Source organism: Gymnogyps californianus, chromosome 14 (assembly GCF_018139145.2).
Source record: "Gymnogyps californianus isolate 813 chromosome 14, ASM1813914v2, whole genome shotgun sequence".
NCBI lineage: Eukaryota > Metazoa > Chordata > Aves > Accipitriformes > Cathartidae > Gymnogyps > Gymnogyps californianus.
The window spans coordinates 12,333,347-12,350,272 of NC_059484.1; the positions used below are offsets into that span (position 1 = coordinate 12,333,347).

At 40.3% G+C, this 16,926-nt stretch overlaps 1 protein-coding gene across 13 annotated transcripts in view; it reads left to right on the top strand.

Moving 5' to 3' along the window:
• The window catches only part of EBF1 (EBF transcription factor 1), a 280,920-nt gene that overhangs the window by 201,110 nt on the left and 62,884 nt on the right, over positions 1-16,926 (top strand). For 9 of the 13 annotated variants that reach the window (XM_050905146.1, XM_050905151.1, XM_050905154.1 and 6 more), the window contains 2 exons: positions 7,077-7,207; positions 14,981-15,107. In XM_050905146.1, coding sequence (XP_050761103.1) covers positions 7,077-7,207; positions 14,981-15,107 — 258 coding nt within the window. Of the gene's footprint in view, positions 1-7,073; positions 7,208-14,980; positions 15,108-16,926 lie in introns of all 13 variants that reach the window. The other 4 variants (XM_050905145.1, XM_050905149.1, XM_050905143.1 and 1 more) reach the window with 1 other exon arrangement.

Consider the following 16,926-nt stretch of genomic DNA (forward strand, 5'->3'; position numbering starts at 1 on the left):
TTTTGGAAAAATGATAATTTTCCGTTCTGAAAAAAAACCCAAAACACTCCCCCATGATAAAATCAATCAGTTAAAGTGCTTAATGTGGAAAATCCACAATAAACAATGATGAATGGAATAACCCTTCCCCCCTGTATAAAACCTATGCAAATCTATAATTCCAGAAGGGGAGAAATAATGTTTTTCTCCTCTTTTAAGGAGAAACGTACCTTGCCAAACTAAAAATGTTGATCAAAAAGGCCTTGAGCATCCCAACAAGTGCTGCAAACCTTCAGCTCCCGAGTGCCATGGGAAAGGAATTTAGGCTCAGACCGTTCCTGGGCATTGCCTTGCTCAGAGTCACAAACCTTACGTGATTTCAATAGCTATGAGGTACCTGAGGGAAGAGGTACACCAGATGATATAAAAATGCTGTAGAAATCCCAGAGTTAGCACTGAGTCGCTGCTACATTTGACTCTACAACACTGAGCAGACATAGCAGCGTATTGGCATTAGTATGTCGGCTCTGCTGCTGCTAGCTCTCGTGTCAGGTTGGATGAGCTCTGCACTGCACAGGGTGGTCTACATGTAGCCTAAGTGTTTTTTGAAATGGGAAACCCCAGTTCTGTATACATTACATAGCTGTTGGCAGCTTTGCACAGAGCACTGCCCAACTATCTTAAAAAATCTAGTTCCTTATTCTGCAACTTCTTCGGCTGTTTTTTTAAGCACTTACTTAAGTGGTTTGTTGAATCACAATTCCAATAAGTCATGGTTTTGAGTGCTTAAAACTGATTTGTCTTGATATTCTGAAAATCAGTAGTTTGGCGAAAGTATTTAACAGGTTGCAGGATCAGACTCATAAACTGTGGGTTAATCTGTGGCCCATCTATATATTTAGCCTGGAATTAGGTTTTACCCAAGAAAAAAAGGAAAATTAAATTAAACTCCAGATATTTTCACTACTTCCTCTAAGATGAGACGTAAATTCCCTGTTCCTCTGAATTCCCAGTTTTAACTGCCTTTATGCAACTCTCCTTGCGTGTCACAATACTCTTAAAGAGAAGAAAAATAAAAGCGCGTGCCCCATCATTTAAACTCCTGTTGTGATGCAGCAACTGTTGTCAGAGCCTCATCTATGCAATAATGGAGGATGAAATCACACTTCGTGATAAAAACTGCAGGCGAGGTCATTCTTACAGTCACCAGCACAAACTGGATATTAATCATAGAGCAAATACATTTCAGAAGCTAAATAAGAGCAGTTCCAGAGCCCTGCTGATAGCTGTGCATCCCACTAATTCACCTCAGTGAACATTTACCTCTAAGCTCAATTAACCCTTATTCCAAGGCCACCCATAAACTTTGTGGTAAATATGTTTTTTTCCTCCGGCCTCTGTTTTCTATCAGTAGAATACATCATTTCTCTTGGAGGATAAAATGCTATCTCTGTTTATAAGCGCAGGTCCCTAATTAAGCATATGAGATGTCCAGTCTGTGTTTGTGAGAGACCTGAATCGGTAGCTCATTGATTCTGTAAATTCAGATGTTTGATGCTCCTGAGGGTGTCTGCTATTTCTTCTGTCTTCAGGTGCTATTTGAGGCAGGTAGAAATGCTCCGGAGGCAGATGGATGGTAATGTGGGGGAGAGGGATTTCCTAGTGCAATGGCCTGCACACAAAGTTAGTTGTTAATCATGTACAAGAAGCTATGAGGAGACGTTATTGCTGTTGTTTTGTTATTATTATTATTGTTAGTATTATTAGTACCGTTATTATTCTCCCTTCCAAGCATTGTTCAGAGGCAAATTGGAAATGTGGTAATTAGGCCCTGACTGGTAGTGTAGTACTAGTGTCCTGAGCTAAAGTTCAACGCCCTGAAATGAAATTTAAACCAATTAATCTGTTAGATTTTTATCGCTTGTCCGTGTTTTCTCAGCAATTCCCTCAGCACGTGGCCTTTGATCAAGTCTCATACAAAAGCTAAAATGTGTGCCTGCTGCTAGCAAGATGGGGCTGACATTAACATGGCACTCATAAAACAATCAGAGCAGTGAAGCCCTCAAACAGACAGGGCATAGTAATATTTAATAAAAGTGCACACATAATCTTCAGAATTAGCATTTTGTGCCTTGCAGTACCTTTGGGAGAAGAGCTTTTATTTGTGGAGTGATCATTATTATAACAAAGAAGAGCTACCTAATAATTTCCACTTTAACTCTGCAATATGCCACGAGCATTTCTGAACCATTATGCTAAACTGTGGCGGGGTAATCATTTTATTGTCACAGTTTGAAGGAAGAAAAATCCCCTGTATATCGGTAGCTAGGGGAGTATGGGAACACAGGAACACACTGACACACACAGCACACAACGAAAAACTTTTCCTTTTTGCTACCTGTGTGCTGAAGTTGGTACCCACCGTCCTTTGTATGGAAGGTGATAAGATTTTAATGATGTATATTCTGAGAAAAGATGAAGATTTCAAGAGAACGTTGTTTCCCTTGAAAGTCATTAAGGTTTTTGCTCATAAATCCTTAAAATTTACCGATAGAGACCTTAGCTTTGAAGTCAGTGGCAAAATTCCCATTAGCTTCAATAAGTTTGGGATTGCAGTGCCTCCCTCTAACATCTATATCTGTTAACTCAAACCGCAGGAGCACCGCAATGAAACATGTCAGATGTTAATGCTGATTTGCCTTGATATTACGCAGAGAAGGAGAGCAGCTCATTAAGACTCATAACTGTTAGGCCATTTCAGCAGGTGGAGGATGTGGCCACATCACCTTCAGCAAGGAGCTGCAAGGTCCGTGCCTGCAGCTGGAGGGGTAATATTTAGTTTTTCCTCAGTCCAATGACTGTTCTGAAAACATGCAGCGAATGTAATACACTCACGCCAAAGAGTCCTAAAATCTTATCTGATAGTTAGGCTACCAAACTCTTTTGGTTCTGGTTGTAGTTGGCTGCCAGCTGGTCATTTAAAAAATAATGTTTATATGTGTAAGAATGTGTAATTATTCTGTTTTATTATAATTCTTCTCTGGACTTAAAAGTCCGTTCATGTTATCAATCATGTATGCTTCATTGCCTTTATTAGAACAGGTCTAAAGTCCTTCACTGCATTTTTTTTATCAGTGAAGTTTCAGACTTCAACTAAAATCTCTTTTTCTACAGAAAAACATAAATTTTATGTAACTTTTTCATATTTTGTTTTAAAAACACCATTTTAGAAATGATGCTTTAGTGTTACAGAAGGGCATGTGAAGTGATAATATTTTGAAAAAATATTTTGTTTTTCTTGGAAATGTTAAAAAGTGTTATAGTTAATTCCAGTTAGAAATTCTGGAACTTCGGATTCTGCAAAAAAATGTTCTGTACTTTGGTTTCTCTTGTGACCAAAACAAAATGTAGAAAAATCAAGGTCTCCAATGAAAAGATTATTCTGCCTAGCTCTGTTTTTCTAGGGTTGCACAGAAGTAAACACCTTCCAGACAGCACTTTGAAAGTTGCCAAATGATTAACAGAAGAAATATGAAGAGCTGAGGGCCTGAGCTGGCCAGACATTTGTACCAGGGGCATAAATAGAGCTGAGGTCATTGCCTTGCCCCCCTCCCAGCGTTACCTGTGGTGACACTGGCAAATGGGACCCGATTCTTCCATCCTCCTTCCTGGTGCTCCAAGGAAAGGGTCTGGGAAGGGCAAAGTTTTAGTAAGACCAATGTCCCAAACGACACTGGCTGTTGCAAATATGTCATTGCATAAACATGTTTAGTGCCTTCAAAAACAGGTAGGAGTCTGGGTGCCTCCCTCAGCACGTCTCCTCAGGCTTCCTCAGGATGCAGCTCTTCAGCGCAGCTTCCCTTGTGGGGCAGCACCTTCGTGCAGCCCTTCCAGTCTTCACAGACACTTGCATTTTAAGATAACAGAAGCTGTGTGGGGAAAGTTGGGAAGTCCCACTGTTTTTTGTGACTGGTCCCAAGGGAAAATAATGCCCTGAAATCTTTCGGGAGTGCACAGCGCTCTCGCTGCTTCTCAGGTAGTGCCTGCAAAGGGTACCAACCTGCCCTGCTTAAACCACCAAGTCCTGACTTTTCCTCCTCAGAGGAGATGTCCTGGGCTATTGCCAGCAGTTTCGGTGAGGCACTGATTCAGCACAATTGCTACATATTTAAATAAAATTACACGTGCGAGTGGTCACATTGACTTTGTGGGCGAGAGTGTCCCAGTGAACAACCCACAGCCCCAGTGCAGCACAAGGACTTGAGTGTCTGCTCGAGGTCCCCCTGGCTGCCATGGGACTTGGCGTGTATTTGATATTAAGCACATACATGTATAAAGTATCCGAATCAGCTACATGAGGCAGCACAGACAGTGCAGCACCTTGCACTTCTGAGTGCAACATAGGTACTGCGAAGAACATCACAAGATAAATAGCAAGACCTTTAGTGGGGACCTGTAACTGCAGAACAGTATCTTGCATTCATTTTAAAGATGAATTGAATCTATAATTTTGAAGCCTGCATATGTTTTCTGTTAATGGCTTATGGTCTCAAACAGTTTTTATTCACTGGTATTTAGGAAAAAAATGTTGCTTGTAGTCTTTAAGAAAAGTAGCTCATTCTCTGACACATGGGAAACTGATTATCTTTGGGTTTTATTGTGGGGGGTGTGTGTCCACAATCAACTGGAAATGCTGGAAAGGGTGTAATTTGGAAGTGATTTTAATTTTTATTTATGAAAAAGTTCGATTCTGTGAAAGGGCTAGATGGCATTTTGAAAAGTTGCTTTTACTGTAAATCCATTGCTGTGAGCTCGGCTGAAAGGAAAGCATTTGGGTTTGGACTTTGCAATGGTTTTTATGCACAGTTTTATGCAAGTAACTTGAGTCCAAATTAAACATATTGAAGTTACTTCTGTGTGCGCGCTACATTTTCGTGATGGTAATGTTAGGATGTTTCTTTTGTTAGCTCATGTAAAAATTAATGGCTGTGCTCTGCCAAGTTTAGAGTAGGGTAATGATTTTTTTCTGCCTGTGTGTTGGTGTTTTCCACTGGAGCTGGCATCCCCATCAGCTTAAGTAGTGGAAAAGTTTGTGCCTGACACTTACAACCTTTTGTAGGTAGGGTCGGGGTCTGTTTGCTCCCCTACGCATGCATTCCATCACTGGTGGTGTGAGTCTGTAGCAGTGCCCACAGAAACACTCACTGCTAAGGGTGACTCAACAGCTCCCTTTCCAGCTCCCTCCTGCTTCCCAGCTCCACACCCGCCCGCCCTGCCCATGGGCTGGGAGGAAGGAGCTTCTCACCAGCCTCACTGACTCTTGCAATTAGCTCCCACCGACCAGAACTTCAGTAAATAATCATAAAGACGCACGGGGTCTCTTTAGCGCTTTATGTCTGGAGCATTTTAAAGTAGGCTTCTGTGAATTAATTAATTTACTGTCTTTACAATTAGAAGAATGTAGGGCAGGGGCTGTGCCACTACACAGCCACATTAAGTAATTCATGGGTGCAAGGGTGGTGTCCTGGATGGTGCTAACATGTGGGTGGCTTTCACACCCCTATCTTCCTAGTAAATCCTTACCTGATGAAGCACCTGAGTGCTCTCCCTTGAGTATGTCATCAAATACTCAAAGTTACAAACCAAATTAAGAGCTCAGCCAGCCTTTCAACCAAGTAGCAATTCACAGCCAAATGCCAGCAACCCTAAAAGAGATATATATGCAGAAATATATATATATATATGCAGCTAACGAAGTCCTGCTGATTGACACCTGATTGACATTGCAGAATCAGTGTGGGCAATGGCAGCCCTTCATGTGTTTTCAGAGGAGCCAGCCTCTTCTCTCTGCTGAGGACGGGTTCATATCTAAAGGAAAGAATCTTTCTTTTCCACATTGAGGTTGACTGGTGGAGTTTTGCTGCTCCTTAAGGAATCTGTTTTTCATGGCTAATGAAATTGTTGAGGTACCCACTTTACTTAAAATGTTATCTAATGGTATGGTGTCATATTTTCACCTCATGCTGTATTAGCAAGGAGAAGTTGGTGGCATTTGGGATGGAGTTGCTTCTTTTCATCAACCTATGTGACCACCCTGAGACTCCACAGCTGAGTTACCCAGGGCTTTTTGTCTTATGCAGGTTATTTTTACCTGTATGTTATTTTTACCAGTAATGTTATTCCTGTTGCTTCAGCACAGTTAAATTCTGATGTACTCTGGTACTGCAGAGGAGGAGAATCAGTTTGTGGATGTTTATATTGCCCTATCCCACCAATACATGAAGTTGAGCATCCTTCTGCTTAGATAGTCTTAAACCAGAAGATCCTACATCAAGATTTGAGCTTACTACTTTGAGCAGCGCTTGAGTTTTCAACATCCTCTCAGGAGGCATTTAGTACATATGATGCCAAGAAAGTGGCTAGTGAAAGCAGGGACAGACTCTATGAATATGGCAGAATGCATTGCACATGCTTCTTAATTATCCAGTAGATGCAATGTAACTGGAATGACAAGATGGCAGGGTTGTGGGGTTTGGTTTTGGTTTTCTTTGTAGTAGCCAAAGCATTAAGCAGGGCAGGGTGATTTAATACTACAACAACCTGGATCTGATTGCAGGATAGTTAAAGAAATGCTGAGGGTTACACCCTTTTTTATTTAGCCAATATTTTCCATAATATTTGTGGGAGTTTCCTTGATGAATTTAGGTTATGATGGATAATAAAGCAAGCTCACTGGAGATTGTTTTATTAACTCAGGTATTGCACATTTCATAGAGAATAAAGATAGGATTTGTCCTGATTTCCAGTTGGTCTCTGCCCATCCTGCTGTGATTTTTTTGTTAATGTAGGCTTAAAAAAAGTTAATTTTTTCAATGCAAATAACAAAACCAAACAGAAATTAATTGAGAAAAAATGCTTCCAAAGATATAATTTGAGGTCATGCACATGTACTAGAAAGAACGTGATTGCTGAAATCTTTGTGTTAGTAAGGGGGGAAAATGAAAGCTCCTTTTATTTTCTTTTTCTCAAGTCTTCTATCATTAAAATCTGGTTCTAACAGCAGAATACTTCTCTTTTTCATGTGTGTTGAAAAGCAGCTACACCATGTATCAAAGCCATCAGTCCAAGTGAAGGATGGACTACAGGAGGTGCCACTGTCATCATCATAGGAGACAATTTCTTTGATGGGTTACAGGTCATATTCGGCACCATGCTGGTTTGGAGTGAGGTAGGTGTTGTCTGAACGGTAATGTCTAATAGCTTTGTCTAGCTTATAGCTAGCCTGTCCTTTTTCTATGCCACATGCTAAATCAGCCACAAATGTTAAGAAGTGAATCCTTTCCTCATTGAGTTTTATGAAAATAATTAGTCAAATTTACCTGTGGCAGAAATCCATTCTAGCCAGGGGATTTCCATCTCCTCTCACTGGCCCAGAATTTAGCTCAGTGTCTTTTATTCCAAGAAAAGGGAAGAAGAAATGCCTGTGTGAATAATTCTGCATTTAGCACTACAATAGCTAAGGGCCCACAGGAAACAAATGTTTAGGTGATCCTGCTTTCCAGGGAAACTGGCTGCTTGTAGCTGCAGCTCAATGAGGTGGAGATTGCAGAAATTCAGCACCTCTGAATAGCATATCCTTAAAGTGTAGGCACTTGGTGTAGGTATCATTTTCATAATAGCAACCAAACACACAGTATTGTATCCACAGTGGAAAGCACAGACTCGTCATACCTAGCAGGGGCCTCTGTAGTTTCACAGTAACCCTTTTTTTGTTTCTTATCCATTTTTTGCTGTTGCTGTTCCTCCCAGTTTCTTAAATCCTCTCTTCTCTTGGCACATAATTAAACGTGGAGTCTGATATTCCCCAAAAGCCTGTGGAAAGTTAAAACCCAGGCAGCATCACCCCAACAGCCACTTCCAGTGTGCAGGGCCGTAGAAGTCGGGCCAGAGTTCCCACTGGCTTCACTGGCATGGGAAGACAGCTCCAAGGAAAGGTTTCCAAAAGCATTTTGGAGGTTTTATAAGAAATTGTTATTTTCATGATTTTAATACTGAAATAAACATGCTAACAGACAAACCAGCATCTCCGAAATAGCTATACAATGCTTACCCAGTGATGTAAGGATCTTCTGATGCTTTGCCTTATATCCTATAAATACTGAATCAACATTATAGCTTAATTCATATCCGGCACATTCCCCCTACTGATTCCATTGCACATATGGCAGCATTTTTTCCATCTGAAGAGTATTCTCTAATGTCCTTCATGGGCTTCACTGTTCTCTCTCTCTCTCTCTCTCTCTCTCTCTCTCTCTCTCTCTCATCCTTCCACTTGAGGACAAGTGTGAATGAAAGGGCATTCCAGAAAAGGAGATATATTAAATGAGCCCTATTCTGAAGCCCTTATGTGATCATGAAAGTGCCCCCTGGGTCCAGTGTAAGCATTTTGTGTTTTAGGATTGAAGCCATTATGGCTACAGACATTTAACAAGGAAAGGTGAAGAGGCTGGGAGGCAAGTGCTCTGATTTTGGTACTGCAGAATTGGATCTTTCATTATAAATCTTGATTCTATTTATTAGTGGCAGCCATTAATTGGCAATTTCTAATCTCAGGAGAGTGCGTGCTGGTCAAAACATTGTTGCTGATGGTTGCAAGGCCTTGTCATAAAATTAATAATGTTAGAGGGTGTCCAGACCAAAGTCAGTCTCTTTGTTGTGAATGCTCTAACAGGCTGCAAGTTGGCTTTGAGTGAAAACTGTTTCACTGTCTCTCCCTTACAGAATTGCTTCTCAGCTTCATAACCTATGAGAGCAATAGAAAACCCTATAGGGGAAAAGAAATAATTTCTAAAAGAAGCAGACAAACTGATGATAAACAAGTGCAGAAATGCATGAGCTGTCTGAGTGACCCCTAAATAAGTGATCTATAAATAATTCAAATTACACATAGTAGCCACCTATGAAGTTCAAAATAAGTTCTTTCATTTGCCTTCCCATTTCTAAAAATGTCTAGTACATTTTCAGTACGCAGGTAGAATATTTTTGTTTTACTTTAATAGATTGTAGACTTGAACTGTCGATCTTCTGAATTTCAGTACCTTTTCAAACCTGGAGCAGGTTCATCCTGAGTTGCCAGTCAGGCCCAGTTTTGAGCAAACCTGGCCAGGTTATTTAGTCATTGAATTCAAGAATTTTCAAGTTCATCCTGTTGTTTCGTGGATCCAAAGAACACATGATTTTAACTGAGCTGCAGAAAATCCAGAACAAAACTAGATAGGCAGAAACTAAAGAAAAAGAGTGAGTCTTGCAGAGCATTTTCACATGGATTTTTCTAGCTTCACTTTCAGTTATAATTGCAGGTGGTTTGGGGGATGAAGTCTAATATTTAAATCAAGCATCATTTTGCCACAGACTGTGCATGGGACCTTGGGCAAATCACATAATCTGCTTCAAGTTCAATTCCCTTTCTCTAACATAGTAATAAGATTAGTCACCTTCTTTGGAGAGGTGCTGTGAAGATAATTATCGTAAAGGTCCTATATTACTCAGATTTTATTATAGCAAAATCCATGTAAGTGTCTGAGATGCATGGATATTTAAAATATAAATCCTACCACAGTTCAGAAGCAAAGTTAAAAGCCAAAAAAAACCCCCCTGTTCTTTTTAAGGGTGAATTTGTTGCTGTCAAGCAGCATATGTTATAAATAATTTGAAATGTAAATAATATATTTTTAATTTATTTTACACATATTCAAGTTTTGTAATTGAAATATTTATATGCTTGAAATGGAGTTGACTGTGTTAAAAAAGGAGGTTTAAAATGGTTTCTGAAACACATATTTATTATTTAAACATATATTTTAGCTGTAAACACTCTAACATAATTACAACCTTTCTCAGCCACGGAGAACTAAATAAAAACTTAATTTGTCACATTAATTTTGTGCAGAAATGCAGATACCCTAAGCCAGTAGGTTCAATTAATCCTTAACTCCCATATTACTTTATAAAAATGACTTTAAAAGCCCTTGATATTTTTAGAATACAGCAAAATGGGCCATCTAATGCCTTTTTTACAAGGGGCTCCCGTAACCGACAAACAAACGGCATTGGTATATCGTGTGCACATGCTGAATCTGGACAGACAACTCCCAGCAAATAGTCTGTTTGCCAGATAGACTCAGCCTGTCTGTTTGTCCAGTCCACAAACAGACGGAGTTGTTATTTGCAGGTTTTTACCCAGCGTTCTGGGTCTGTGCGTTGTTGCAAATATTCCAAATCTGAGCTGCTGATAAAAATCCTCTGTTTCTCTCTGTTATTGGGGGGCTGAAACTCCAAGAGTCAAGTTTCAGGGCAAATACACGATTGTGAAGACAAAATTAGTTTCTTATAAATATTCCACAATATTTGCTTAAAATGAACTATTTCTTCAAACATTTTCCTGCCAAGAACATTCCTCCAGCTGTACAGAGTCAGCTGGAAACAACTTCTTTTTTCTTTTATATTAAGAAAAGATGAAGCACTGAAACATCAGGTTTTTTACCTTTGCGTAGCACAAAAACAGAGGATGATTTTTTGGTTTGGTGGTGGGTTTTTTGTTTTGTTTTTTTTAATACTGCTGAATCAAATTCTGTGACACAGTTTTTTATTTTGCTTTTTATGTTTATTATTGATTTTGGAAATCTCTGTTTTTGAGTGCTTATTTTGGAGGTCTGACTCATTTTTTAAAAATGAGTAGGCACCCTCTTTTTGAAAACCAAGGCTTATTAAGCAGCATCTGGATGCCCAGAATTGAGGCATGCAAAGTCATCGGTCATTTTTAAAAATATGGGTACCTTAAGGGTCCGGTTCTCACTGAAAGCTGTCATTACCTTCAGTTGGTGGGATTTTTCTTCATTCCTGTCCTAATGGTCCTCTTCACACAGAGTCTAAGTTAAATTTATGACTGATTGTCACCATTTCCCTAACCACAAACAAGAGCTCAAGCATGCAAAAATAAACTAGTGACTCAGATTAATGACATCTCCTTATAAAATGTCACTTTTAAAAAAAGAAAGTAACCTGGCACTCTGAAGAGTGTGAAATGATGCTGTATCACACAAGAATGTCTAGAATATATTAGCAAACCACAGAAAGAGGCTTGTTGTACACACTCAAACCAAATGTGTTTTGGATTTTGAAGGACATGCACCTCCCTCCATTCTGAAGATCTCTAACTTAGGTTTTAATGCAATCCACAGCATGTCCCAACTGACATGTAAGAGTTTATATCAAACAGCTAATGTGATTGCCAAGTATCAGACCAATTCACTTGAAAATCCCTTGGGAGAAAGGGTCCAGTTACTAGTTTTATGTCCAGCTCCAGATCTCAATTTGCCAAATGCCGGAATGGAGAGGAAGCTGGATCTGGGATTTTGGCTGGTGGGTTCATGTCCAAATCACAGGTTAATGCCTTGCTCAAGATTTACATTTAAAAAATGTGTTCAGAAATGTACGGAACTCATATTTACAAATTCTTAGTTCTTGGCATGTCATTGCTACGGTTGTTAGGATGTCCGTTAATGCACCAAGAGTTCCCACCTGAGGTTAGAACATACAAATGGCCATACTGGGTCAGACATGGAGGTTCATCTAGCTCAGTATTTTGTGTTTGGTGGTGGACAATGACAGATGTCTATACAAACAACAGGGTGAGCATGTCGTGATACTTCCCCAGAACGCTCTACCAGTCTCCAACTGTTTGGGGCTCAGAGGCTTCCAGAAGTGGTGTCTTTACTTTTAATATCCCTTGATGCTAATAGCTCGCCTCTTCCAGATGCTTTACATGCAAATATGAGACAGACTGTGCCTTGAAGAAGGTACAGGATATGTCAGTGTGAGAGAAGAAAACATGCTAGGAAAAGGTGGAGTGGGTTCCCAAGGTCAGGCCACAGGTTGACAGTGTAGACAGGAAAACATCCCATAATCCTGGAGTTACTGAAATCAGGGGCAGATTTGCTCTTGCCATGGATGGGCCTGGAGTACCCAGACCCATGCAGCACCCATTGGGTCATTCAGATTGCAAAATGGATTTGGGGCAATTCAGAGAGCTGGTCCATAGCGCAGATCCTGGTAGCACTGGGGAATCAGAGTTTGAGATCTAAGGTAGGTTTGAGAGGGCAGATTTCGAAGTGCAAGGGGACATTGTTTTTCCCTTAAAGACAATTTCTTGATATGACAGCAATATAGGGGACTACTGGTATGTAACCAAGCTAGCCAGTTCCTTTCTGTGTGCATGAGAACTGAAGGCTGACCCAGAGCAAAAGTCCTTCTAGCTCAGCACTAGATCCCTGACAGTGGTCAGTGGCAGATGCTAAGGAGAAAAAGCAAAAGGAAAAGGCACATGTATTCTCCTGGTATACCTCCCAAGCTTTCGTTCTAGAGAAGAGAGGAGTAAAATATATCCTGAGCATCCTAAACCATAGGACTTCAGACATAATGTTCACCCTTTGGGAATGTGTGGGCGACATTATTGTATATTTGTGGTTTTAAACACAGTTAAACTTATTTACTTCAGAGCACAAAGGAAAACCAAACTGTTTGTGGAGAACAAACCAGGAAACTTGCTTAACTCTCCCCAGCTCTCTGTAACAATGGACCATAAATAGGTCAGACATTTCTTGGGAACCAGGGAAGATGAGTATTGGAAAATGCCACAAATTATGTTTAAAGAACATTAAAGTGGTGACAGACCAGTAAATGCTGGGAAATTCAAAGATACAACCAGAAGCTGCCTGTATAGCTCATGCCAGAATGGGGGTGAAGGGTGCAAGGCACATGCTGATGTAGTAAGACTAGCATGTTAACCTTTACTATTAAAATCCTTGGCTGTTTTTACAAATATTTTCCCCCTAAAAATGTCATGAAACTTTTCTCATCTTGCCAGTTCACCCAGTTAACGAGAACCACTTGAGGATGGGATTTATCTCAGCTATGTTTGGCTGCCTACAGTTAAGCATCTAGTCTAAACTTGTCATCTCGGTTCATTGGAGAAAGGTAGATGCTTCCAGAGAGCAGCTCATCCCAACGTGAGAGGTGTCTAAAGCACTGGAAATAATGCTATTTGGCAGTGCTTTCTGCCTCTGCTGACTATTGAGGGCGTGTAGAGAATTGGCCTAGGCTTTTAGGCTTTGGTCAGCCCAACTGTAAAACAACTCAATTTAAGTAAAAGCAATTCTTGTAAGTTTGGTTTTTGGTGTTTTTTTTTTTTTTTTTTTTTTACCCAGTTGATAGAGTGAGTAATTTAGAAAAAAGGCAAGTTTCTGTTAAAAATAAATAAGTTTCTAAATCACATGGTTTCAAAGCAGAGCCTGAGAACAGTTTCTTGGAAGCTCACAAACAAGAAGGCATCAATTCCTAGATGATAATTTCTAAAATGACATATGACTTATGACTTCTGTGGATCTGAATAACTTTTGGAGCATTTGATGCTGGTAGTTTTGGTTTTAATCTTCAACTTGATTTAATATTAATTTTCTTATTTTAAATATAGAGAACTTCCTACTGTGTATGCCATTTCCCTCAGTAACACAGATGGCTCTTAGACGGACATTACTCTCCTTCTGTGCTTTTTTAGTCCTGTGCCCTAAACAAAGAACTGGTTAAGTGTCTGATTTTTTGGTAGGACCTTACGACAATTTTGAAATATGTGGTTCCTAGTAAAAATAAGAATAAAATTAGCTTTTTATTTAAAAAAAAAATAAATAATTCTATTGACATGTATTCCCTAATCCAGGACATGATTCAACCAACAGCATAGAGCAGTTGACTGTCTGTATAGGGTGCCCATGGCTTTGCTCACTGTCAAGGCTGGTTATGGTCTTGGTCTTGTTTGCCTCTCTAGAAGTGTGTTAATGTGCTACAGTCAGTTAGAGAAGGATTATCCATGTGCCAGAGCTGTAGCTTGGTTGCTGGACACAATCATGTCACCTTTTCTATGTACCTCTTTTTACTATTCTTGTCTGAGGGAGCATAATGAGGGAGAAGAGGACATTTCAGTGATGGGGAGGACAATGCTGTAGTTTCTGAGTGCAGCAGAGATTTGAGTTAACCTGCTATAAATTAGTGAACTCCTAGATGGCTCTAATATTAATTTCAGGGACTATGTTTTAAATCCAGTCCAGAATCCTGAAAGAGCAAAAATGGTCTAGAGCCTGGAAAGCGCAGCACTGACCCACCCCAACCTTTTGTGTTAAGAGGATCAGGATCCCCAGCCCCATTAGCAAGAAAGTTAAGTTTGCTTATTACTGTGTAAATCCACATCTGCAGGAGCCCTCTCAGATGTGTGTCAGTCATTGCAGTGAAGGCAGACTGGAAGTCATGGTTAGATGGTTATATTTGGTATATCTCTTTCGAGTGCTCTGATCATTTGCAAGGAAAGATCCAGCATCCTTCAGAAGCCAAACTTTGCATTTCTGCAGTAATCCCTCCACAAAATGAATAGAAAATTAAAACAGCAGCACATGGTGCTTTTGCAGTGTACAGATGTTAGCTGGGGACCAGTGCATTTAAAAACCTGCCTGGGCTTGGGCTGTGCAGGGAATCTCAGCCTGGGCTTGCATTGTGCCGTGTTCACACATGTAACTGCGTATCATTTATCAATCAGATTTGTTGGACACTGTCATGACCCCAGTGTTCACCTGAGCAAACATAGACATCCTGCTGCTGTAAGCTAAAGTTATTGCATTAAACCAGGGCGAATGCTTGTACTAGGAAGCAAGTGCCTGCCGTGTATGAAAACAGAAATAATGTTGTTACGGCTGAGAAGGAGAATGCTTGTAAATATTGTAGTCACTGGCTTTTGTGTGGGTTACATCAAGATCGTATTCAAACATTGACAGGTTAATTACATGTTTCAAAGCTTGTTTACTGTGATCTGAGAGGAAAGTGTTATTAAAGAAGTGTTCAGCATCTAACAGTGCTTTTTTCCCCTTTCTTCTCCCTTCCCAATGTTTTCCTCTAGCTGATTACTCCTCATGCCATCCGCGTACAGACGCCTCCCCGGCATATCCCAGGGGTTGTAGAAGTCACATTGTCCTATAAGTCTAAGCAGTTTTGCAAGGGAACGCCTGGAAGATTCATTTACACAGGTAAGGATGCTTTAGTACTAGATATAACGTGGAGAAATAGGGCAGGCAATATATCACACTTGCTAGGGCTTCTGCTTTCGTCATTAAAAGGTGTACTGTATTTTATTATTTTGGCTGAGCACGTCATTGAAGGTACCAATTTAAGGTTGGATTTCAGAAATAGATGATCATAGAGATGAATCTGAAAACATACCAGTGTGGGATTTTTGTTTGCTTGTTTGTCCTCACGATGGGACATCTCTTTACCCAGGAGGGGGGAGGAAGGAGAGAAACAGATACTCCAGTACTTAAATAAACAGAGGAAGAGTGCAAGCATAAAGAGCAAGACGTACTAGTGCAATCATGAACCTGCCTTCCAAGAAGCGTCTTGCTAAATATCTCCATCTCATGTTGTCCGGCAAGTGTTGCAGGCGTTCAAGCAGCAGCTTGTTTGCCTGTCCATCTCACCATAACATACTTTTATCTGACTTCCAGGGAGACTAAGTAGCTTTCGCCCCAGCCGATGCTGCAGACATAGTGACTTGTGGTGTGTTTTGGAGTGGCATCCCACACTGAGACCACTAAGTTGAGTGGTTCGGCCTGAAGAATTATTAACAAAAAACACGCTAGGACATTGCAGGTGGTGTCAATGTTAAACTGCTCTCAGTAGTGATAATAATGGCCTGGGAAATAAATCAAGTAGCAGCCTAACTTTTTAAAAAGAATGTGTGTCATTGATTCCTTGGAAGGTATGCATGCTACAAGAATTAATGGCTTGGTCCAGGTTTTGATGTGTTTGTCCTTTTATGCGCTTGTTGTTCAACATATACAGACAGGACTACTTCTGTAACTGTTTGCCTGAACTGTGGTTCATCATAACCCAGTGCAATTCCTTTCCCCATTGTTGATTGCCCCCAAAACTTTAAGAATAAGATATATCATAAATACTTGTGGCTATGAGGCATTCTGAATTACACTGGGCACATATATTGCTCCAACTGTGAATGTACACACAGGGACTCGAGGCAGAGGAGAGACTTCTGTGCTCCAGCTGGGTAGCAAAGCTCTCATTTGATTTTTCTTAACACTGAGCAAGTTGAACAAAGGTGCCTTATAAAGCTTTGTTGTCTTTTTCAAATACTCTCTCCCCCAGTTGGGATTATGCACTGGGTTTCTTTAAACTGGGTCTTAAAGTGTTCATGTATCGCCTTGCTGGCTGAGCAGCAGGTGCTTGTGGAGGCTGTGTGTATTTATTGTGAGCATTATGATTTCAACAATGTGTGGGAAATTCATATATTGGACAATAATGCACCATATCAAAAAAGTTATTTAGGATTTGAATGTGTTGGAACAAAAGAAAAAGAAAAAGCAAAGGGTCAAATTGCCAGCTGGTGCACATTGCCAGTGTATACCACATGAAAGTGTCAGCTAGAGCTCTGGACAGTTTGACCATGAATCCTTTCCCCTTCTCACTTTCTTACTCACAATAAGTTGTGCTGTCCTGCTTGTTGTCAAGCCACCGGGGTGGCTGCATCTTGGGCTGGTGAAACGGCAAGTATGCATGCAGAAGAAGAAGAAAGGGAGGAAACCTGCCCCCCTCGACTTTGTGAAGAAATTTTTGGGGACTTCGTTTCGTGATTTAAATGTAAAAATGGCTTGGACCCATTTTGGTTTTGCTTTTCAGATCATCATTAATTAGCTTTTCCAGTAAAAAGGAGGGTGGCAGTTTGGCCTGTCTGCCCAGAAGCAAGTGGCTGAATGTGGAAATAAGATGTCCCAGTAGGGAGAGTGTTTCCATATATGCATTTTCAGTTTAGTGTTTAAAACACATTATTTTTCA